Below are 26,005 nucleotides of genomic sequence, written 5' to 3' on the forward strand. Positions count from 1 at the left end.
AGGGGGCCGCACTGTGTGAGGAGGTGTTTTTTTTACTGTCCAGTATAACCAATAGGATTAGTGCAGGGGATGTCCCTGCATGGATGCGAGGGGAATCTGGCGTTACTGCACTAATCCTATTGGTTATACTGGACAGTGAAAAAAAAACACCTCCTCACACAGTGCGGCCCCCTGCTATATATCCGCTATATATCCGCTGTATATGCTGTATGATATACCAGTACGGGGCCGGGCTGTGTATCGCGTTTCCATAACGACGAGGCAGGAACTTCCCTGCTAGGGCGCTGACGTCAAGGCAGAGCTGCTTGCCTCTGATTGGCCAGCGCTCTGCCATTCAGCAGCGGTGACAGGAAGTTCCTCCCTCGTCGCTATGGAGGCAGAATCCAAGCGTGGAACGGAGTGGAGCGGCGCACTACAGCACCCAGGAGGGTGATTGTTATATTTATACTGTACATCATTTTCCCTCGCTATAGTGTACCTCTCACTGCAGGATTGTGGGTACATACTGGTACTGAAACAATGGGCCTAATATGCAGTTTACCGTATATCCGGCGTATAAGACGACCCCCCCACTGGAGCCATTATTTTAAGGGGGTAAAAAGTCGTCTTATACGCCAGTATATACGGTATTTGTTTTATACTTGTGTGATGAGAGCGGTGGAGATGGCAGGATTAGAGCTGATCATAGATGTGACTTCTTCATCTGTCTGTGACCTTTACAATATTTCTTTCAGGGTAACGATCAGACCCATATTAATACTACAGAGACATATGTGAAGGCTGATAAGCGGTGTAAAGAGGAGATTCCTACATATGACTACCCAGGTGAGTAGTGATCAAAAATTGCAGAGATGTCACAGATTCTTCTCAGTCACTGGCTGTAGCTACTTTATCAATGATGTAGTCCGGCCATATAATTAAGTGGCCACCATTTTACTAGTAAACTACTACATGCTCGTCCACCCAAAACTGTCTCTATTACTTTTGGCATTGGAAGTCCATTTACCGGAGTGAGATCTGATTCAGCCAGAGCTTACAGCCCAGAGGACCCATGCTATTCCCTGGAATGAGAAAATTCTGACCCTTAGCTGCTCAGATCTCTAAATTACATAGAAAAGCAACAGCATACATAGAATTTACTGACAATTTGGAAAATCACATGACAAAAAATTTAATCTGTGTGCTGGGCTTTTATTTTATCACAAACCACTATTCCATGAGTAGCAAGAGCCAAGTGTGAATTTCTTTTTCTTTCCTTCTTGAATCCTTTCCTTATATTTATTGACTCTTTCCCTTTTATGTATTGCTTTGACGGACGTAAGAAGAGGCTGTTTTATTTATGCAAGAGGAGTATACAGTTTTATTGGTATTATTTTGGCCTACATAACATTTTTAGTGGCTTATTCCAATATTTTTGGGCCAGAATAAACATATGGTCGACCATCATGCTCTACTGGTTCCTGCTCTGAGGTCTATTGTTAGTTATTGAGCTGTTTTTGTCTTACAATTTCTTTGGATATTTTAGGAATGTTTTAAAAAATATGATTTTTAAGTGCATTTTATTAAAACATAATAATTTTTATTCCTAGCAGGTGACTGTGACAGGAGATCAGGGAGACAACCGATAGCTGCAATTTTTAAATCAGATGACCTTGATATCACACAAGTTATAACTGAAGTGTATTCCATTATTCCAGATATTCCATCATCCCTTCACAGCAAAGTTCTATCATCTGATCCTTTTAAACAGGTCCTATCTTCTGATTTATCACAGACTGTTAAAAAGAATAAAAGTCACGAAAGAGTCATTAAAAATCAAACTGCTCTTACAGCGCCATTTTCAAGATCACAATATCGAAGTTTTCCCTTTAAAACATCTTTTGTTACACATGAAAAATGGCACACAGAGGAGAAAAGATTTTGTTGTTCAGAGTGTGGGAAATATTTCAACCGGAAATCACAGCTTATTACTCATGAGAGAGTTCACACAGGGGAGAAGCCATATTCATGTTTTGACTGTGGGAAATGTTATGCTGATCAATCAAACTTCGTTAAACACAAGAAACGTCACACAGGGAAGAAGCCGTATTCATGTTCAGAATGTGGGAAATGTTATGGAGATAATACAAATCTTGTAAGACATCAGAGGACTCACACAGGGGAGAAGCCGTATTTATGTTCCGAATGTGGGAAATTATTTAATCAGAAATCACATCTTGTTAAACACCAGAGAATTCACACAGAGGAGAAGCCATATTCATGTCCAGAATGTGGGAAATGTTGGTCTCATAAACAAAGTCTTGTTAGACATCGGAAAATTCACACAGAGGAGAAGGAATATTCATGTTTAGAATGTGGAAAATGTTTTCCATGTAAATCACATCTTATTACATACCAGAGAGCTCATTCAGGGTAGAAGTCCTATTCGTGTTCACAGTGCGTATCATGTAAAACTCTTGAAGGGTCCTTACCCCCCTCCGCACCTTCAGCCACAGATCGCCATGACGATTATCTGATTGGCCTGAAAGTTTAGGCATTTACGACTCGGGGATGGTAGAGCTACAGCCAAAAGATGCACAGAAAAGACAATCCTTGACAATCCTTTGTTCTATTGGAGGGAAAACTCCTAATACAGATTTTTAAATGGCCCGTTAATGCTAGAAAAATGAAAAACATACTGCCAGAATCCCTGTGGAGCGCTGAACCCAGCGCACCGTTTAGCTTGACTGGGAGATCGCTGGTATCACAACAAATTAGTATTGGCCAGTAAAATCATGCTAGATGCGTTTTGTTTGGTATCTATGTAAATATAAAATCGAGATATAAAATATGACGCTAATATCTTTCACCTGTGTGGCCCAGGGGCAAAGCTATGTGAAAAGCTAGAATTAAAGAACTTTGTGACATTCTTGGCACAGCCCACAAGAGACTGTAAAATGAGTCACAGACAGGGGGGTTACCTGAGGGCATAAGAGCGATTAGCTCCTTGATGGGGGGAGTCACTACTGGAGGGCATCAGTAAGTGGTGATGCTGGCCGTCTTTCTACCATCTTCTCTTGGAGCCCCTCCCTCCCTAAATTCAGACGTCACATCTATGGCACAAGTTTAGTAAGTTTCATGTTTATACCTTTTATTTTTATGTAACTGTCTATACTGTATTTGTATTGTTCCCTTTTGTAAATTCTTGTATATTTTTTCAACACTGCCTATTTTCGGATTATATATATAAAATTTAATAGTTTGTTTCCTTCTGTTCTATATACGAACCCAAACCTGTCCGAAAAGCCTTCTGCTATCTGAAACAGGTCACCAGCTACCTGTACAAAGTCTGGGTGGTGGCAGCGTAATTATTATTGCATAGAATTATTGGAGTGCTATCATTAAGGGTACCGAGGGGTATATATTATATATATTTATTCCATTAGCGGGAATCGGTGATATATACATGTACCCTTGCTGTGAGATCTCCAATATTTGGCATTATTAGCTCAGCAGCCTCATTTTATGCATTGTCCTGCAGTACCAAAACTGGCCTGCCGACAAGGGGGGCACTAGAGAGTTGTCGTGTTCGTGGCAAATTAGTGAACAGCTGCGGGATATCTGAGTGACTCCCCCGGCTGTTCGTGACAAATTGGTGGCAAGCGGTGGGATATAGAGTATTAGTGATCTGGTTTGAGCAATCATCCCTTTCACTAAAAACTTGCAAAAATTTTGAGGATCGAACTCAGTGTTTAAATATACCTGGAACAATACTGTACTTGTAGCAGTTACCCCCTCCCTTCTCTCTTGTTTTTCTATCCTATCTTTTATTTGGCAATTATGGCTGCATTGACCGAAGCCTGGTACAGCCAGCTGACGAAGGAGACTCTGATTGCCATCTGCACGACCAGAGAGATTGATGTCAATGGCAAAAACAAGCCAGACCTCATTAAAGAACTGTTACAATGGGACGCAAAGCAAGTCCGCTGCCCCAGTGCTGATGACGGGGAGACAAGCCAAGCCCTGGATGATACTGCGGCCAGGGCCTCTTCGGCAGCTTCAAGCCAGAGCAGCGACCGCGGCAGCATGGACTCCTACCTGCAGATGGCCATACAGCAACTCGCTGCAGATGACCGGGAGGGACGGGTGAAGCTCATTCAGCAATATCAGGAAAGAGCTGAGCGCCAGGCACAGGCTGAGAGAGCCGAGCGAGAGGCTGAGAGAGCCGAGCGCCAGGCCCAGGTTGAGAAAGCCGAGCGAGAGGCCGAGCGATAGGCTGAGAGAGCCGAGCGAAAGCGTCAGGCCCAGAGAGACCATGAATTGAAGGTCCTCCAAGCCCGGCAACAGACCTCTTCCTCACTGAACTGTGAGTCCAATAATGCCAACAGTTTTAAGCCATGACCGGAGCACTTTCCTGTGATTGAAAAGGACGGGGACTTAGACACCTTTCTAAGGGGATTTGAAAAGACTTGCTTGCAGTACCAGTTGCCCCCAGAACAATGGGCACGATACTTAACCCCAGGGCTGCGAGGCAAGGCCCTGGATGCATTTGCCAGTCTCCCTCAAGAGCAAAGTGGAGACTATCAGGCCATAAAGCAGGCCCTAATACGGAAGTATCAGCTAACTCCAGAGATGTACCGCAAAAAGTTCTGGACCCTCCAGCATGGACCACACAACAGCAACAGAGACGTTGTGGATGGGCTCCGGACCAACTTTAACCAATGGGCCCAAGGACTGTCCGCCACCACTGCTGAGCAAATAACAGACCTGATGGTAAAAGACCAATTCCTACACTTTTGTCTTGCGGACGTGCGACAGTTCGTGATGGACTGGGAACCAAAGGATGCGAATACAGCAGCACAGATTGCTGACACCTATGAGGCCAACCGTGCATCGGGGGTGCGGAAGCCACCCTCCACCAGCTGGAAAGGGAGTAAGATGACAACTACCAACCCCCCTGCGCCTACCAGCCGGCCTCCCGTAGGTCCTGTGCCATCCACCAGTGCCCGGCCCACCTCTGACACTCGCAGGTGTTTTTCCTGCAACCAGCCTGGACACCTCAGCTCTGCTTGTCCAGAGAGGCAGAAGAGGAGCTCCACACCTGAGGCCCGAGGGCCTAGTGCCAATGTCCTGTTTGTGGTTGAGACGGGTGGTCGAGCCCGTGAGAACTGGCAGCCCGTTACCGTTGGCGACACCATCACTGAGGGGCTGAAGGATACTGGTGCAGAACGAACTCTCATCCGCCCTGAATTCGTGTTGCCTAGTGAACGTATCCCGGGGAAGACCCTGACTGTCACTGGGGTTGGGGGTGTTCGCCAATCTTTCCCAATGGACTGGGTTTTCCTGGACTGGGGTGCTGGGAGGGGATGGAAAGATGTGGGGGTGTCCCGAGACCTTCCAGCAAATGTTTTATTGGGGACTGATTTGGGGCGGTTGGTGGCACAATATGTCGATGACAACCTTCCCCAATCTGATAAGTCATGTGATGCAAATGTTGTTAATAAGTCCTGTGATGCACGCGTCGATGATAAGTTATGTGATGCAAATGTTAAGTCATGTGACCAGAATATTGATGATCAGAAGGTGATTATTAATGTTGTGCATGAAAATAAAGTGGATGACTGTGCGGGGAACCTCAACCATGTCACACTGCATGGTGACGCTGCTGAGGATTTCCCCAAGGCAGTGAGTGTCTGCGCTAAGGTAGATGGAGGCAGGCATGGGGGACCATGAGGAAGGTGGTCACATGCAGCTTTTCAGTGTCACGACAGACTGTGACATGGCCGGTGGTAGCTGCCCCATAAATAGCGCGGACCCTGAGGTATCACAGAGTGATGCGTCTCATGGTATAGGAGAACTCAGCCATGTCATGCTACAGGGTGATGTGGCTGACGATCCCCTCACAGCTGTAAGAATCGCTGCTAAGGGAGATGGAGACAGGCACGGCACCCATGAGGAAGGTGGCTGTGTGCAGCTTGTCAGTGTCACGATGGACTGTGACATGACCGGTGGTAGCTGCTCCATGATTAGCACTGATTCTGTGGTAAGATATGATGAGAGGAAAATGTTTTCCCCGGCTGGACAGGGTGATGGGACAGTCAGATCCATGACCTGTCCAGACGATGGGAAAGTTGTGTTCACTACCTGTCAGGGTGATGGGAAAGCAGACCCCATAACCTGTCATGGTAGTGTGGAAGTGTCTCTCACAGCCGGTCAGGATGATGGGAAAGCTGTGCCCATCGCCTGTATGGAGGATGAGAGTATGGAAGATGAGAGGATGGTGTTCACTGCCTGTCAGGTGGAGGGGCAGGCAGCCCCCCTAACCTACCAGGGAGATAGGAAAGTTGTGCTCCCTACTTGTCACTGTGATGGTGAAGCAGAACCCAAAACATGCCAAGGTAGTGAGGAGGATTTTTCCCTAGCCTGCTCGGTATGATGGGAAAGTTGTACACATCGCCTGTCCGGATGATGGGAAAGTTGGATCCACTGTCTGAGGGATGGGACAGACGTACCCAGCCCATGTCAGCAAGGCAGGACCCTGAAACCAGAGCCAGGGAAGGTTGATGTCATCACCTCCTGGCCTACCCCCAAGTCAAAGAAGCAGGTGATGTCCTTCTTGGGTACAGCAGGGTACTATAGGAAGTTCGTTCCTAACTATAGTGCTCTTGCTAAGCCATTGACGGACCTCACCAAAAAGAAGCTACTGCAAGTAGTCACCTGGACAGATGACTATGTGCGCTCCTTCCGAGCATTGACAGCTGCCCTCGCCAGTTCCCCAATCCTACAAGCCCCAGAATTCACCCGACGGTTCATAGTTCAGATACCGTGTTTTTCCAAAAATAAGACCTCCCCCAAAAATAAGCCCTAGCAGGGATTTTCAGCATTTTCGGAGAAAGGCTTAACTATAAGCCCTCCCCCGAAAATAAGCCCTAGTCCCGGATCAATAATGAAGTGTCTGTGCAGCTACAAAAGTTACAGATACTGCAGGACACTTCATTATACACAGCAGCACCCGGCAATTACACTCACCCGACACTGAGCCGCAGGACCTGCAGTGATCACACACCCGCACACATCAGCTCTCATACACACACACACAGACACAAATCAGATCTCACACACACACACACCAGATCTCACACACAAACATTGGATCCCACACACAGTCAGATCGCACATGTGAGGTAAATCCTGGGATATGAAGAGGAATTATGACTAGAAGTCATAATTGCTCTCATCACTCCCTGGCAGTGCCCCCCTCCCTTCTTGTGCTCAAATGTCCAGCATCTGTGAAGGTGTCACATCCCACTTACACCTCCAACAGCCATCTCCTCTGATATGGAGATGAGATGATGTGCGGACAATGGACACAGGATGGCTCCCTGCCGTCACCCTGTAACAAGAGTTGTATCTCATTAGCAAGGCTAGGAAGTAGCCAGACAGAACGACTCCAGTAAAAAATGGTTCATATCTCGCAAGCCATATCTCCGATAAATATGGCAACCATAAAAATGGTGTTTGCGCAGGCGGACGATGCTGGCACACCTTTTTTATGGAAGGGGGAGCTTGGGAAATACCCCAGGCGTGATATCAGCCATATGGGAACTCGTAGACAGGTCATGAGTCCCCTCGTTCTGTAGCTAAATTCATAACTGTCACAATGAGAGCATTGGCGTCCGCCTACGACGCTCCCAGGCAAAGTTATGGCCAATATCCCCTTTGCTGGATAATTCTGATCCATGCAGGGGGAGTGGCAGTGCTTCCCTGTGAGGTCACTAAGGTAGGAGGGGACCTGGATCTGCCCAGGTTGATAACCCTACTTCGGCCATTTTCCAAGGTTCTTCTCGCTGGGGGCACGTGTAGGAAACATCTGTGGGAGTTCCTAGAAACCTGGTCTACAGCGCCCCCCTGTGGCCAGACACACAAGGTAACTGATGTAATTGTATACCTGTTTGTAACCCATGCTTTATCTGTAACTGTACTCTGACATATGTATATTCTGTAGATTCCCTATTGTATATATTGTAGTTTCTAGTGTGCTTTAGGCTGATTAAATTATATAATTAATCTTGGGCTGTTCTGTTATCTCGATCTAGAATCCCACGTCTGTGTGTTCGGCTAATAGTTACCGTAAATCGGTTGGTGGCAGCGAATTGTGCCAAGGATTATTGTGGGGAGGCCAGTGAGATTCAGGGAGGTTTTATATATTCCGCCCGCGGAGGTCGGGGGAATATATACCCTACTCTCACCGGGGACCCTTCAATAATCGGCATAAGTAGTATAGCGGCCTCCTTGCTTATTGTCGGGCAATTCCATAATTGGCCTGACTATAAGAGGGGCGCTAGAGAGCGCGTCACGTGCTCTGTCTGTCGGTCGGGAGGTATAAAGTAGGGGTGACCCCCACTTGTTACCCCCCGATTGTGACGTACTGGTAGCCAGCGCGGGGGATTTCTGAGTGACCCCCCCGGTGGTTTGTGACATATTGGTGGCATAGCGGTGGGATCGAGATAATAGTGTGTGTGAGTGTGAGACCCATACTCCCAGACACTAAAGACTGCCTGCAGCAGCTGTGGCTGCTGGGGTCTTCAGACCAGCTCAACACTAGAGTGTCAGAGTGCAGATACTGTAAGGTGTGTGGAGGCATCAGGTGTCAGTTCTGTGTCAGTGACCAAAGGTCTGCAAGAATGGCTGATGGCACCAGGAGCAGAGCTATGCAACTGGCCAATGCTAAAGCAGGAGCCGAAGAGAGGGAGGACGGTGCTGTGGACAGTAATGAGGAGGTTGCCCACGAGTCCTCCAGGAGCTCGACGCCAGAAAACAGCTCTGCAGAGGACATTGCACAACCGGGCACTGCTGGACAAGATGAGGAGCAGCTCGCCCAAGGGTCCTCAACGAGCCAGATGCCAGCCCTCCGCTCTGCCATGGACAGTGAATCACCAGGCTCCGCAGCGGGCCGCAGATCACCACGTGCCATTCCACCGAGCCTGGGAGGCTCGGATAGCCTTCTTCAAATGGCTATGGCCCTACGCCAGGCTGGAGACCGGGAGGGCTACAAGGAACTCATGGCCGAGCGTGAGCGGCAAGCAGCGCGTGAAGAGCGCCAGGCAGAGCGTAACTACCAGCTGCAGCTAGCTCAGCTCCGGCCCTCATCAGCCACCCGTGACCTTCCAGACACCAAACTTCCAAAGGTCCGTGTTGAGGACTTCCCAGTGCTGGAGAAGGATGGAGACTTGGACTCTTTCTTGACTGCTTTTGAACGGACTTGCTTGCAGCATCATCTGAACAAGGACCAGTGGGCCAAATACCTGACCCCCCGTTTAAGGGGTAAGGCCCTGGATATCCTTGGGGACTTGCCTGCTGAGGCGGATCAGGGCTACGACACCATCAAGCGGGCCCTGATCCAACAGTACAACCTCACCCCGGAGTCCTACCGCAAGAAGTTCCGGACGCTGCAGAAGGGACCAAAGGACTCCTGGGCTGACCACCGGCGGGCACTTGCCCGAGCTGCCGACCACTGGACCCAAGGCCTGCAGCTTTCCACCGGACCGGAGATCCTGGACTTGTTCATCACGGAGCAACTCTTGTGGAACTGCCCTGAGGATCTCCGCCAGTTCATCCGAGACCAGAAGCCAAAGGGATCCACGGCTACAGCTGCCCTGGCCGATGACTACACCAACAACCGGGCCCCTGAGGCCAGGAGAGCGGCCACCAGCAGCACCTGGAGAGGGGGTAAGATGAATTCTGCGACTGCCCCACCTGCCCCTAGACTGCAGGGGGTGTCCCCCTCAACTCCCCTCTCCAGGCCCGTGGCAGAACCAAGACGGTGCCACCAGTGCAACCTACCTGGACACTTCAAGGCCATGTGCCCTCAGCGTCCCAAGGCCCCGGCTCCGTCCCCGTCCCAAGGGCCGCCCAAGGTGTATTGTGTGGGTGGGGGTGGTGGTAGGTCCCTGGACAGCTTCCAACCTGTCACCGTCGGCCGGTCTGTGACCATAGGACTGCGAGACAGCGCCTCGGAGGTGACTCTGGTGCGGCCTGAGATGGTGTCCCCCCAAGACTTGATCCCTGGAAAAACCCTCGCTGTCTCCGGGATTGGAGGCATTGACCCGGCGCTGCCTGTTGCTGACATTTATGTGGACTGGGGCGCGGGGCGAGGGGTGAGAGAGGTGGGGGTAACTGATCGGATCCCTGCAAACGTGCTACTTGGGACAGATTTGGGGCAAATAACCTCCCAGTTTGGCCCCGCCCCAAAGGCTGAACCTTCAGCCAGTGCTGACGTGCCTCCGGACAATGTTAATGTGTTATCTATGAATGATGTAAGGGAGGAGGGAGTGAACTCTGATATTTCTGCTTGCACAGACACCATAGACACACACACAGCTGCAGCTGTGACAGGGGAGGGGGTCAGAGAAAGGTGTGACAATGCCTCTACAAGTAATCAGCCTGTGAGCTGGGATCTGTTGCCCTCTGCAGGGATAAGCAGAGAGCAGGGTGCTGCAGGGGGAGGACCAGTGTGTGGGGTGGGGGCTACCACAGCAAATGTGGGGTCCCCAGAGATTTCACAGCGGGGTTCTGTTGCTGCAGGGGGGGAACAGGCAGGTGAGATTGGGGCCGGTCCAGGAGCGGAAGTGCTCCCAGGTAAGATCTCGGTGCAGGGTTCCCCCACAACCGGGGTGTCAGGAAGCCAGGTAGGTCTGCCTGAGCCGGCGACTTGGTCAGGAACGGAGGAGGAGCAGGCACGACCCACGGTCGCAGCGGCTGTGGCCGCTGTCACCCGCAGTGGGAGTGCTGGAAGCCAAGGGGCCTCCCGGAGGTCCGATAGCTCTTCCCCTTCTGACCAAGTGGCAGCCGAGTCAGGTGGAGGCCAGGACACAGGTCCCGGGGTACTGACTGAAGATGTGACAGTCTCGTCGATTCTGGCCACATCTAGTCAGGAGTTTCAGGCAGCGTTAGAAGCTGACGACAGCCTGAAAGCTCTAAAGGAGCAGGCGGCACAGCCTCCCTCGGACTCGGACCCGGAGCGAGTGGTCTGGGACCAAGGACGGCTGTACCGGGCCACGGTCCAGCAGGGTTCACCGGAGGCGTGGCCCAGGGACCGACAGTTGGTGGTACCCTATCCGTTCCGGACGGAGTTGTTGCGGATCGCACATGAGATTCCGATGGCCGGACACCTAGGGATCGCTAAGACCAAGGCCAGGTTAAACCAGCATTTCTACTGGCCAAAAATGGGGGCCGATGTGGCTGCCTACTGCCGTTCGTGTGAAACCTGTCAGAGAGTGGGGAAGGCGGGGCCACGCCCCAAAGCCCCACTGGTATCTCTGCCAATCATCGATGAGCCTTTCAGGAGGGTGGCTGTGGATCTGGTCGGCCCGCTGGCCATCCCCAGCAGCTCCGGGAAACGCTTCATACTGACGGTAGTGGACTATGCCACTCGGTACCCAGAAGCAGTGGCCTTGTCGTCCATTCGGGCTGACAAGGTGGCCACCGCATTGCTGGAGATTTTCTCCCGAGTGGGTTTTCCCCAGGAAATGCTCACCGACCGGGGGACCCAATTCATGTCCCAGCTGATGGAGACCCTCTGTAAGCAAGTCCAGGTGCGACATCTGGTGGCCAGCCCGTACCATCCACAGACTAATGGCCTGTGCGAGCGGTTCAATGGCACCTTAAAGCAGATGCTTAAGATGTTGGTCGACTCCCATGGGCGTGACTGGGAGCGGTATCTCCCACACCTGTTATTTGCTTACCGGGAGGTTCCACAGGCCTCAACAGGATTCTCACCGTTTGAGCTCCTGTACGGGCGACGTGTGCGGGGCCCCCTGGCTCTGGTGAAAGAGGCTTGGGAAGGGGATTTGGCCACCCCTGGAGTGTCGGTTATCGAGTATGTCATGCGCTTCCGGGACAAAATGCAGGCCTTGACGCAACTGGTACACGACAATATGGCTCAAGCCCAGGCCGATCAGAAGCGTTGGTACGACCAGAACGCTTGTGAGAGGACCTACCAAGTGGGTCAAAAGGTGTGGGTACTGGTCCCCGTACCACAGGACAAGCTTCAGGCAGCCTGGGAAGGCCCATACCTCGTGTACCAGCAGCTCAACCCTGTGACGTACCTGGTCACCCTGGACCCTGCCCGTGGAAGGCGGAAGCCCTTCCATGTGAACATGATGAAGGCACATCATGAGCGGGAGGCATGTGCGCTCCCCGTGTGCAACCTGCCCGAGGAGGGAGAAGCGGAAACCCTCTTGGATATGCTAGCCCAGGTTAGGGCAGGCGGATCCATTGAGGATGTGGAGGTTGGCCACCAGCTCTTGGAGGACCAACGGTCCCAGCTGTGGGCCACCCTCCTCCCCTTCCGGGGGTTGTTTACCAACCAGCCCGGAAGGACTGACTTGGCTGTCCATCACGTGGACACTGGGGATCATCCCCCGATCCGGCGTTCAGCATATCGGGTCTCCCTGGAGGTGCAGCAACACATGCGCCAGGAGATTGACGAGATGCTGGAGCTGGGGGTGATCCAGGCATCCAACAGCGCTTGGGCCTCGCCTGTAGTCCTCGTCCCTAAGAAGGACCGAACCACTCGGTTCTGCGTGGACTACAGGGGGCTCAATGCGGTCACGGTCGCCGATGCGTACCCAATGCCACGCATCGATGACCTGCTCGATCAGTTGGCCGGGGCTCAGTACCTGACCATCATGGATCTGAGCCGGGGATATTGGCAGATCCCCCTGACTCGCAAGGCCAGGGAACGCTCTGCCTTTATTACCCCATTTGGACTGTACGAGTCCACGGTGATGCCATTCGGGATGAGGAATGCCCCTGCCACTTTCCAGCGGATGGTCAACACCCTGCTCAAGGGACTTGAAGGGTACGCGGCCGCGTACCTAGATGACATTGCCGTCTTCAGTCCCACCTGGGAGGACCACCTAGAGCATCTAGCACAGGTGCTCAGGCGGATCCACCGGGCAGGTTTGACCATCAAGCCGGGAAAGTGTCAGCTGGCCATGAGCGAGGTCCAGTACCTCGGTCACCGGGTAGGTGGGGGAACGCTGAAGCCCGAGCCTGAGAAAGTGGAGGCCATCGCATCCTGGCCCACCCCCAGGACCAAGAAGCAGGTGATGTCCTTCTTGGGGACCGCTGGGTACTATAGGAGGTTTGTTCCATGCTATAGTAGCCTGGCAAAGCCCTTGACGGACCTCACCAAGAAGAAGCTGCCCTCTGCAGTCGATTGGACAGTGGACTGCGAGACAGCCTTCCGGGCCCTAAAGGACGCCCTGTCCAGCCCGCCCGTGCTACAGGCAGCCGACTTCACGCGGCCGTTTGTAGTACAGACCGACGCCAGTGACTTCGGCCTCGGTGCGGTGCTCAGCCAGGTGGACTCTGCGAGCCAAGAGCACCCAGTCTTGTACCTGAGCAGGAAGCTGTTACCAAGGGAAGTGGCCTATTCTACAATGGAGAAGGAGTGCCTGGCCATAGTGTGGGCCCTGCAGCGTCTGCAACCCTATCTATACGGGCGCCACTTCATCGTGGAGACGGACCACAATCCCCTCAGCTGGTTGCACACCGTCTCTGGGACGAATGGGCGATTGTTGCGATGGAGCCTTGCGCTCCAGCAATACGACTTCACCATTCGCCACAAAAGGGGCCGTGACCACGGTAACGCAGACGGGCTGTCCCGACAAGGAGAGGTCGCGGACGGGCGCACGGGGGAACACCGGAGTGTGCTGCCCCCTAGCGCCCTCAAAAGGGGGGAGGTGTGAGGTAAATCCTGGGATATGAAGAGGAATTATGACTAGAAGTCATAATTGCTCTCATCACTCCCTGGCAGTGCCCCCCTCCCTTCTTGTGCTCAAATGTCCAGCATCTGTGAAGGTGTCACATCCCACTTACACCTCCAACAGCCATCTCCTCTGATATGGAGATGAGATGATGTGCGGACAATGGACACAGGATGGCTCCCTGCCGTCACCCTGTAACAAGAGTTGTATCTCATTAGCAAGGCTTGGAAGTAGCCAGACAGAACGACTCCAGTAAAAAATGGTTCATATCTCGCAAGCCATATCTCCGATAAATATGGCAACCATAAAAATGGTGTTTGCGCAGGCGGACGATGCTGGCACACCTTTTTTATGGAAGGGGGAGCTTGGGAAATACCCCAGGCGTGATATCAGCCATATGGGAACTCGTAGACAGGTCATGAGTCCCCTCGTTCTGTAGCTAAATTCATAACTGTCACAATGAGAGCATTGGCGTCCGCCTACGACGCTCCCAGGCAAAGTTATGGCCAATATCCCCTTTGCTGGATAATTCTGATCCATGCAGGGGGAGTGGCAGTGCTTCCCTGTGAGGTCACTAAGGTAGGAGGGGACCTGGATCTGCCCAGGTTGATAACCCTACTTCGGCCATTTTCCAAGGTTCTTCTCGCTGGGGGCACGTGTAGGAAACATCTGTGGGAGTTCCTAGAAACCTGGTCTACAGCGCCCCCCTGTGGCCAGACACACAAGGTAACTGATGTAATTGTATACCTGTTTGTAACCCATGCTTTATCTGTAACTGTACTCTGACATATGTATATTCTGTAGATTCCCTATTGTATATATTGTAGTTTCTAGTGTGCTTTAGGCTGATTAAATTATATAATTAATCTTGGGCTGTTCTGTTATCTCGATCTAGAATCCCACGTCTGTGTGTTCGGCTAATAGTTACCGTAAATCGGTTGGTGGCAGCGAATTGTGCCAAGGATTATTGTGGGGAGGCCAGTGAGATTCAGGGAGGTTTTATATATTCCGCCCGCGGAGGTCGGGGGAATATATACCCTACTCTCACCGGGGACCCTTCAATAATCGGCATAAGTAGTATAGCGGCCTCCTTGCTTATTGTCGGGCAATTCCATAATTGGCCTGACTATAAGAGGGGCGCTAGAGAGCGCGTCACGTGCTCTGTCTGTCGGTCGGGAGGTATAAAGTAGGGGTGACCCCCACTTGTTACCCCCCGATTGTGACGTACTGGTAGCCAGCGCGGGGGATTTCTGAGTGACCCCCCCGGTGGTTTGTGACAGCACACATAAGCAGATCGCACACACAAACATCAGATCACACGCAAACATCAAATCACACACACACACAAACGTCGGATCGCACACACATCGGATCGCATACACGCTCACCTCATCCAGCAACACCGATCTCTTCTCGCCGGCAGAATCCTGAGAGGCAGTGCGGTGGAGCGCAACGAACAGGACCTGCGGTCGGACACGTGACTTGCTCTCATTCCCTACTGCCGTAAGTGCTGGATGTGATGTGATGTGTGTGTGTGATCTGCTGTGTGTGTCTGCAATCGGCTGTGTGTGTGTCTGCGATCGGCTGTTTTTGTGCGATCGGCTGTGTGTGTCTGCGTTCGGCTGTGTGCATCTGTGATCGGATGTGTGTGCCTGTGATTGGATGTGTGTATCTGTGATCGGCTGTGTGTGCCTGTGATCGGATGTGTGTATCTGTGATCGGCTGTGTGTGCCTGCAATCGGATGTGTGTATCTGTGATCGGCTGTGTGTGCCTGCGATCGGATGTGTTTATCTGTGATGGCTGTCTGTGCCTGTGATCGGATGTGTGTATCTGTGATCGGCTGTGTGTGCCTGCAATCGGATGTGTGTATCTGTGATCGGCTGTGTGTGCCTGCGATCGGATGTGTTTATCTGTGATGGCTGTGTGTGCCTGTGATCTGCTGTGTGTGATCTGCTGTGTATATCTGCGATCTGCTGTGTGTGTGTGCCTGCGATCGGCTATGTGTATCTGTGATCGGCTGTGTGTGCCTGTGATCGGATGTGTGTATCTGTGATGGCTGTGTGTGCCTGCGATCTGCTGTGTGATCTGCTGTGTATATCTGCGATCTGCTGTGTGTGTGTGATCTGCTGTGTGTGTGTGTGAGTGATCTGCTGTGTGAGTGATCTGCTGTGTGTGTCAGCTAGCAGCAAGGGAGAACAGCATGCAGCACCGACCGGAGATCACAGGAGGACCTTGGAACCACACAGACGTCCTGGTCTGGTGAGTATGAGTCTCCTGGGAAGTGGGGGGGTATGCTTTTTTGGGGGGTAAACTTACCCCCAACCGTGTTTCTCCAAGAATAAGACCTCCTCCAAAAATAAGCCCTAGTGCTTTTTTTGGGAAAAAAAAAAATATAAGACAGTGTCTTATTTTTGGAAAAACACGGTAGATGCCAGTGCATTTCGCATGGGTGCAGTACTCAGCCAGGTAAATGGGGAGGGAGAAGAGCATCCGGTGGTGTTTCTCAGCCGCAAGCTCTTACCCCGGGAAGTGGCCTACGCCACTGTGGAGGAGTGCCTCGCTATAGTGTGGGCCCTGCTGAAGCTGCAGCCCTACCTATACGGATGCAGCTTCACCATAGTAACAGACCACAACCCTCTCAGCTGGCTACACCGGGTTGCTGGCGACAATGGTAAGCTACTGCGGTGGAGCTTGGCACTATAGCAGTATGATTTTACCATTCAACACAAGAAGGGTGTTGAGCATGGCAACGCTGACGGGCTGTCCCGGCAGGGGGATGCCAGTGAGGTAGGCTTAGGAGACGATCGGCAAATCAATCTCCCATGCTACCTCAAAAAGGGGGAGGTGTCATGTAAAACTCTTGAAGGGTCCTTACCCCCCTCCCAACAATCAGCCACAGATCGCCATGACAATTATCTGATTGGCCTGAAAGTTTAGGAATTTACGACTCAGGGATGGTAGAGCTACAGCCAAAAGATGCACAGAAAAGACAATCCTTGACAATCCTTTGTTCTGTTAGAGGGCAAACTCCTAATACAGATATTTGCGTGGCCCGTTAATGCTAGAAAAATGAAAAACATACTGCCAGAATCCCTGTGGAGCGCTGAACCCAGCGCACCGTTTAGCTTGACTGGGAGATCGCTGGTATCACGACAAATTAGTATTGGCCAGTAAAATCATGCTAGATGCGTTGTGTTTGGTATCTATGTAAATATAAAATTGAGATATAAAACATGACGCTAATATCTTTCACCTGTGTGGCCCAGGGGCAAAGATATTGTGAAAAGCTAGAATTAAAGAACTTTGTGACACTCTTGGCACAGCCCACAAGAGACCGTAAAATGAGGTCACAGAAAGGGGGGTTACATGAGGGCATAAGAGCGATTAGCTCCTTGATGTGGGGAGTCACTACTGGAGGGCATCAGTAAGTGGTGATGCTGGCCATCTTTCTACCATCTTCTTCTCTTGGAGCCCCTCCGTCCCTAAATTCGGACGTCACATCTATAGCACGAGTTTAGTAAGTTTCATGTTTATACCTTTTATTTTTATGTAACTATCTATACTGTATTTGTATTGTTCCCTTTTGTAAATTCTTGTATATTTTTTCAACACTGCCTATTTTCAGATTAAATATATAAAATTTAATAGTTAATTTCCTTCTGTTCTATATACGAACCCAAACCCGTCCGGAAAGCCTTCTGCTATCTGAAATGGGTCCCCAGCTACCTGTAAAAAAGTCTGGTTGGTGGCAGCGTAATTATTATTGCATAGAATTATTGGAGTGCTATCATTAAGGGTACCGAGGTATATATATATTCCATTAGCGGGAATGGGTGATGTATACATTTACCCTTGCTGTGAGACCTCCAATATTTGGCATTATTAGCTCAGCAGCCTCATTTTATGCATTGTCCTGCAGTATAAAAATTGGCCTGCCGACAAGGGGGGCGCTAGAGAGTAGTCGTGTTCGTGACAAATTAGTGAACAGCTGCAGGATATCTGAGTGACTCCCCCGGCTGTTCGTGACAGTGCGTGAAATACTTTACCCACAAATGGTATCTTCTTGAATATCAAAAATCTCTCATGAGGAAAAGTCATAATCTTACTTAGTAGGTGGGGAATGATTTACTTAAAGGGAATCTACCACCAGGTGTTTAAGTAATCTGAAAACATCATGTAGAGATATAGAACCTGATTCCTGCAAGTGTTCCTTACTGGTCTGCAAGGCTGTAGTTTTGATAAAGGGATACTTTTCCTTAGTAAAGATCTACATGTAATATTTTCAAATAGTCTCTTAATTTTTGTAGGCTTATTCAGTGCCTTGCGAAAGTATTCGGCCCCTTTGAATTTTTCAAATATTTCCCACATTTCAGGCTTCAAACATACAGATAAAAAATGTTAATGTTATGGTGAAGAATCAGCAACAAGTGGGACACAATTGTGAAGTTGAATGACATTTATTGCTTATTTTAAACTTTTATAAAAAATAATAAACTGAAAATTGGGCGCGGGCAACATTATTCGTCCCCTCTAAGTTAATACTTTGAGGACAAAGAGGTACGGAGTCTTTAAAATTCGCTATAGTAATGAGCCCATACAAGCAAAGTGATGTAAATATTATATATTTTATTATAAAGTGCTGTTGGGTACAAAAATACATGAATAAATAAGGACCAAGGGAACGGTGCTGAAGGGGAAAGAACCCCACGTGTCCCAGAGAGGAAAGAGGAAAGTTCCTCAGCAGGGATCTTTTTAGAAGGTTACTGAGGGGTGGCTGATACCAGAGAGTGAGGCTGTAGCCCAAATGATAGGAACAAAATACAAAATGTACAAGTATTTTCCCTGATGCAAGTAGCACCACTCACCTCCTCAAATCTATGCAGATCACTGCACCACCGGGGTAGCCACGTGGGGACCAACGTCTCAACACGTGTTTCGCGTGTAGCTTCGTCGGGAGACGGATAAAAGAGTGTGCAGGAACTGACCTTAAGTAGGCACCCAGAATACATCACAGGCATCCACCCAGAGCGCGTCACGGGAAGCCCCGAGGCCCGGAAGTCCGCCCAGGAACAGCGTCCACAGTAGGGGCCGGACGGAAGAAAACTTCCTGTGACGTCAGTATTATTGTTCCGGCCCCACTGTTAAGGACGCTGCCGTGGCGACGTCCAGGTAACAGGCACGCCCCGTGACGCGTCTCCACATCCCGCCCCCCTCTCCCTCCGCCCATCAACCCCTCATCATACGCAGAGCCACCACTCACTACCGGAGTAGATCAGGATCTCTCAATACCGCCCATAAAGAGAGAGGAAAAGACAAAAACTCACCCCATAACCCCGTAAGTGTGCCCGCCGTGATGGCATCGAAATAGCATCAAAAACAGCCGATGAATCCTCATGGATAGCGTGGCCCTCCCCCTACAGAATGGGGTCCACCGTCCACTCCAGAGGAAGATAAGTGGACAGCACATTCCAAGCAATCGTCCATCGGCTATCCCAGATCACAAGGGAAGCCCAGATTCAGTAAGAATATGGTAAAAATATGAGGACAGAAGGGATCGGGCCAAAAATAGACCCCCAACACTATATAACATGTATCATCACCCAAAAATCATGGAAAAAGTATCAGGTTCTAAAGATTACAATGACACATATATTTATATTAGTACAGAAGATTTATCCTAAAGGAGTCCATAAGGCCAGTTGGATACATGATGGTATCAGTACACCATATCTTCATTCTCCATCATGTGAACCGGAATCCCAGATGTAAATAGTCCTCTTTATGGTTGCAGTCCATCCATTGTGGGGGTGGGCGTAGGAATGGTTCTTCCATCTCCATAGAGGCAGGAGGGTATGGGGGAATGGGGTTTTTTTGTGTTTGTGGGGGCATTTTTGGGGAAGAGGGAGAAAATGGCAGAGGGGGGGGGGGGGGGGTCTAGATGCTTCACAAGGTGTGATACATATGGGTACCACTCACTAACAAAAAAAGAGAGAAACAAACACACTGTTAAAAAGAGAACCATAAACTCCTGTCCAAAATAAACTAAAATAAATATATAAAATAATATAAATTAAAGAGAGGATCGCATAGGCAGTCTCAAATGCTCGGATATAATACTGAAGGTATCCATTGTCAGCGCCTATGTGCGTGACCACACGCCCAACAGTGCCACCTGATACACCACAATGTCCCAACAAGAAGACATAGCATAAAATTACAGGAAGGGCGCAAACGAAAGCCGCTCGTTGAGACCATGCGGGGACATGGTACCCAGGGTGAATATCCAGCGACATTCGACTTGTGCCAGTCGTTTTTTAAGGTCTCCACCCCGAATGCCCATGTGAACCTTGTCAATACCCCGAATCCTCAGACTTTTTGGGTCACAGTTGTGAGCCATCCTGAAGTGTCGGGGTATTGTTTTCAAGGTATCCGGGTCTATGGCTTCCTTAGCTGCGAGGATGTCACGCACATGTTCTCTTGTGCGTATTCTAAGCTCGCGGGAAGTCAAACCGATGTATATCAAGCCACAGCCACATGTGGCATAATAAATTACGCCAGATGTGCTGCAGGAGATGTACTCCCGGATCCGATATTCTTTCTTCCCGTCAGCTGTAGAAAAATGGGTGGCACGAATGATATTCTGACATCCCCGACAGCTACCACACGGGTAACAGCCAAGCCGTTGAGGACCACAGCCAAAAAGAGGGGGCACCGTAGCCACATAATGGCTATGCACTAAAGTGTCCCTAAGGCTTCTACCTCTCCTGGCTGTCATAAGAGGACGTGCTGGAAGATATCCCGCCAGGGAGGGCTCAGTCTGGAGAATCCCCCAATGTTTATTCAGCACCCCTCGTATTTGGTCCCATTGACGGCAGTAGGTGGAGATGAACCTGGCCACAGGTTTAGAATTTGCCACTGGAAGCTTTCTCTCCACCAATAATTGGTTTCGTTGAGAGGATCTCGCTCGCTGGTACCCTCGCTTAATAGATCTTACACTATAGCCTCTATCGGCAAATCTCTCCCTCATGTCACATGATTCAACCTCAAACACCCGATCCGACGAGCACAGTCTGCGCAACCGCAAGAACTGGCCAGTCGGAATCGCGTTAATCGTGGACTGTGGATGTCCCGAGGATGCATGAAGAAGAGCATTCACCGAAGTAGGCTTGCGGAAGATGTTAGTGGATACCATCCCGCTGTGTTCGATTGTAATCCGGATGTCCAGAAAGTCAATGGTCCTAGGGCCAATATGATGGGTCAAATAGATGTTAAGATTGTTGGAGTTGAGTCGACGCACAAAATCCTCGAATTCAGAACCGGTTCCCCCCCAGACGACCAGCACGTCGTCTATATAGCGGAGCCAGCACTGCGCATGGGAGCTCGCCGGCACGCCATCCCCGAAAACCTCCCTCTCCCAAAAACCGAGAAAGAGGTTTGCGTAGGACGGCGCGCAGGCCGCCCCCATCGCAGTACCGCGCCGCTGGAGGAAGAACCGGTCCCGAAAAACGAAGAAATTGTGCGTCAACACAAACTCCAACAATTCCATAATTAATAAAGATAGAGACCCATCAAGACTACTGGCATCCAGAAAAAATCGCACAGCTTTAAGTCCCTCCTGGTGGCCTATACTGGAGTAGAGGGCCTCCACGTCCAATGTCGCCAGTGATACCTCCTCCTCTAAGACCAGACCCTCCAAACGCCTCAGGACGTCAGAAGTGTCTCGCACATAGGAGGGCAACGTCTCAACTAGGGGGTGCAGATAATGTTCAATGAACTTGCACGTGACGTCACATAGCCCTCCTATGCCCGAGACAATAGGACGCCCCGGGGGTACCTTGGGGTTTTTGTGGATCTTTGGGAGGAGGTAAAAAGTTGGCACCACCGGCGATCTCACTAGGAGGCCCTCATACACCTTTTTGGGAATGGTCCCCGCCTCAAAGGCACAAACCAGTATCTGCTCCAGATCATGTGTATAAGACTTCACTGGATTAGAGTGAAGAGGCGTGTAGGCCTCCCGATCTTTAAGCTGCCGCCATGCCTCCCTTTCATAAAGTTCCACCGGCCAGATTACCACGTTCCCCCCCCCTTGTCTGCAGGTTTTATAACCACTCCCTCCAGATCTTGTATTTCTCTTAGGGCTCTCTCCTGTTTAGATGAGAGGTTGTTGGTACCACCTCTCCGGGAGAGCTCCTGGATGTCCCTGGTAACCAGGTCTCCAAAGATCTGGATCGGAGGGCACAGTGACAGAGGGGGGAACGTGGATGACCTTGGCATCACCCCATGAGGGAAGTTACCTGGTGGATGGCCCGCAGACTCCTCCTCCAACTCCTCGAGTGCCGCCAAAGCTTCCTCTTCCATAGCTGATATAGATGGTTCTCCTGGTCCTTTCCTGGAGTGTAACTTATGCAGCACCAACTTCCGAAGAAAAAGATGGAGGTCCTTAATCACTGTGAAAACACTAAAATTAGACTGCGGAACAAAAGTCAGTCCCAGCTTAAGAACCTCCAGCTGAGTTGCAGTAAGCCGGTGCTGAGATAAATTAATCACCTCCAAATTGGTATCACCACCCTTCCTTTGAGTCGGAAGAGGAGTCCCGCGACCACCACCAGGGGCTGGAGTGTTCTTATTACGTGTTGTTATTGCTCTTGTATTTGGTCTCATACTCCTAGCCCTTTCTGTCGTTGATTCTTCCTCCAATGAGGAGACCGATGATGCTGAGACGGACATAGAGGAGGCAAGATGTTTCTTCTTGCTCTGGGAGGCCCCCCGCCATCTAAAGACCTGGCCATTCCTGTAATCTGTGACGTCCCGCTGATATTTCTTGGTCTTCACACTCAATATTTCCTTCTCCCACTTGGAGAAGTCCCTATCTAGTGACTCATTAAATTTTATCAATTCATCTGGGGTTAGTTCCGAGGATATTTGGGCCTGAGCGTCAGATATCTCTATTTCTAAATCCTGAATACTTTTCTCGTTCATCTCAATGAGGAGCTTCATAAAGGTGTTGGAGCAACTAGCAGCAGCCTCTTCCCACCTCTTCTTGAAGGATTCCTCAGAGACCACAAAAGAAGGGAATACCCTGACTCTCAGCCCCCTCGGTACCAGACCCCGTTCTACATATCTTTTCATAAACGCCACATTCCACCATAAACGCGTCTTCTTATTGAGCATTGTTTTAAGACTGCCCATGCAATCCAGGACAGTCCTGGAACTCAGGTTATGTAACTCATCCCCCTCAGTTTCAAACACTCGGTCCAATTGTGTCTCCCACGCTTTCTCGCGGGCCTTGAGATCCATTAGATCCTGCAAAAAAACTGTGAAAAACCACAGAAACAATATTTGAGACATGCAGGCGTATGGAAAATCACCATAACAGTCATTAGCAACAACTCATATTATCATGAGGACAAAGAGGAACGGAGTCTTTAAAATTCGCTATAGTAATGAGCCCATACAAGCAAAGTGATGTAAATATTATATATTTTATTATAAAGTGCTGTTGGGTACAAAAATACATGAATAAATAAGGACCAAGGGAACGGTGCTGAAGGGGAAAGAACCCCACGTGTCCCAGAGAGGAAAGAGGAAAGTTCCTCAGCAGGGATCTTTTTAGAAGGTTACTGAGGGGTGGCTGATACCAGAGAGTGAGGCTGTAGCCCAAATGATAGGAACAAAATACAAAATGTACAAGTATTTTCCCTGATGCAAGTAGCACCACTCACCTCCTCAAATCTATGCAGATCACTGCACCACCGGGGTAGCCACGTGGGGACCAACGTCTCAACACGTGTTTCGCGTGTAGCTTCGTCGGGAGACGGATAAAAGAGTGTGCAGGAACTGACCTTAAGTAGGCATAAGTTACACTCCAGGAAAGGACCAGGAGAACCATCTATATCAGCTATGGAAGAGGAAGCTTTGGCGGCACTCGAGGAGTTGGAGGAGGAGTCTGCGGGCCACCCACCAGGTAACTTCCCTCATGGGGTGATGCCAAGGTCATCCACGTTCCCCCCTCTGTCACTGTGCCCTCCGATCCAGATCTTTGGAGACCTGGTTACCAGGGACATCCAGGAGCTCTCCCGGAGAGGTGGTACCAACAACCTCTCATCTAAACAGGAGAGAGCCCTAAGAGAAATACAAGATCTGGAGGGAGTGGTTATAAAACCTGCAGACAAGGGGGGGAACGTGGTAATCTGGCCGGTGGAACTTTATGAAAGGGAGGCATGGCGGTAGCTTAAAGATCGGGAGGCCTACACGCCTCTTCACTCTAATCCAGTGAAGTCTTATACACATGATCTGGAGCAGATACTGGTTTGTGCCTTTGAGGCGGGGACCATTCCCAAAAAGGTGTATGAGGGCCTCCTAGTGAGATCGCCGGTGGTGCCAACTTTTTACCTCCTCCCAAAGATCCACAAAAACCCCAAGGTACCCCCGGGGCGTCCTATTGTCTCGGGCATAGGAGGGCTATGTGACGTCACGTGCAAGTTCATTGAACATTATCTGCACCCCCTAGTTGAGACGTTGCCCTCCTATGTGCGAGACACTTCTGACGTCCTGAGGCGTTTGGAGGGTCTGGTCTTAGAGGAGGAGGTATCACTGGCGACATTGGACGTGGAGGCCCTCTACTCCAGTATAGGCCACCAGGAGGGACTTAAAGCTGTGCGATTTTTTCTGGATGCCAGTAGTCTTGATGGGTCTCTATCTTTATTAATTATGGAATTGTTGGAGTTTGTGTTGACGCACAATTTCTTCGTTTTTCGGGACCGGTTCTTCCTCCAGCGGCGCGGTACTGCGATGGGGGCGGCCTGCGCGCCGTCCTACGCAAACCTCTTTCTCGGTTTTTGGGAGAGGGAGGTTTTCGGGGATGGCGTGCCGGCGAGCTCCCATGCGCAGTGCTGGCTCCGCTATATAGACGACGTGCTGGTCGTCTGGGGGGGAACCGGTTCTGAATTCGAGGATTTTGTGCGTCGACTCAACTCCAACAATCTTAACATCTATTTGACCCATCATATTGGCCCTAGGACCATTGACTTTCTGGACATCCGGATTACAATCGAACACAGCGGGATGGTATCCACTAACATCTTCCGCAAGCCTACTTCGGTGAATGCTCTTCTTCATGCATCCTCGGGACATCCACAGTCCACGATTAACGCGATTCCGACTGGCCAGTTCTTGCGGTTGCGCAGACTGTGCTCGTCGGATCGGGTGTTTGAGGTTGAATCATGTGACATGAGGGAGAGATTTGCCGATAGAGGCTATAGTGGAAGATCTATTAAGCGAGGGTACCAGCGAGCGAGATCCTCTCAACGAAACCAATTATTGGTGGAGAGAAAGCTTCCAGTGGCAAATTCTAAACCTGTGGCCAGGTTCATCTCCACCTACTGCCGTCAATGGGACCAAATACGAGGGGTGCTGAATAAACATTGGGGGATTCTCCAGACTGAGCCCTCCCTGGCGGGATATCTTCCAGCACGTCCTCTTATGACAGCCAGGAGAGGTAGAAGCCTTAGGGACACTTTAGTGCATAGCCATTATGTGGCTACGGTGCCCCCTCTTTTTGGCTGTGGTCCTCAACGGCTTGGCTGTTACCCGTGTGGTAGCTGTCGGGGATGTCAGAATATCATTCGTGCCACCCATTTTTCTACAGCTGACGGGAAGAAAGAATATCGGATCCGGGAGTACATCTCCTGCAGCACATCTGGCGTAATTTATTATGCCACATGTGGCTGTGGCTTGATATACATCGGTTTGACTTCCCGCGAGCTTAGAATACGCACAAGAGAACATGTGCGTGACATCCTCGCAGCTAAGGAAGCCATAGACCCGGATACCTTGAAAACAATACCCCGACACTTCAGGATGGCTCACAACTGTGACCCAAAAAGTCTGAGGATTCGGGGTATTGACAAGGTTCACATGGGCATTCGGGGTGGAGACCTTAAAAAACGACTGGCACAAGTCGAATGTCGCTGGATATTCACCCTGGGTACCATGTCCACGCATGGTCTCAACGAGCGGCTTTCGTTTGCGCCCTTCCTGTAATTTTATGCTATGTCTTCTTGTTGGGACATTGTGGTGTATCAGGTGGCACTGTTGGGCGTGTGGTCACGCACATAGGCGCTGACAATGGATACCTTCAGTATTATATCCGAGCATTTGAGACTGCCTATGCGATCCTCTCTTTAATTTATATTATTTTATATATTTATTTTAGTTTATTTTGGACAGGAGTTTATGGTTCTCTTTTTAACAG

General features: G+C 50.2%; 1 protein-coding gene and 1 pseudogene across 1 annotated transcript in view; both read left to right on the forward strand.

Annotated features, from left to right (window-relative positions):
• LOC142312911 (uncharacterized) overlaps positions 1-26,005 on the forward strand; it is a 153,819-nt gene that overhangs the window by 18,922 nt on the left and 108,892 nt on the right. The window contains 2 exon segments of the mRNA XM_075351899.1: positions 735-825; positions 1,593-2,440. Of these exon segments, the coding sequence (XP_075208014.1) occupies positions 735-825; positions 1,593-2,440 (939 nt within the window).
• Positions 2,428-7,505, forward strand: LOC142312122 (uncharacterized; annotated as a pseudogene).

This window comes from Anomaloglossus baeobatrachus, chromosome 5, assembly GCF_048569485.1.
Source record: "Anomaloglossus baeobatrachus isolate aAnoBae1 chromosome 5, aAnoBae1.hap1, whole genome shotgun sequence".
Taxonomy (NCBI): Eukaryota; Metazoa; Chordata; class Amphibia; order Anura; family Aromobatidae; genus Anomaloglossus; species Anomaloglossus baeobatrachus.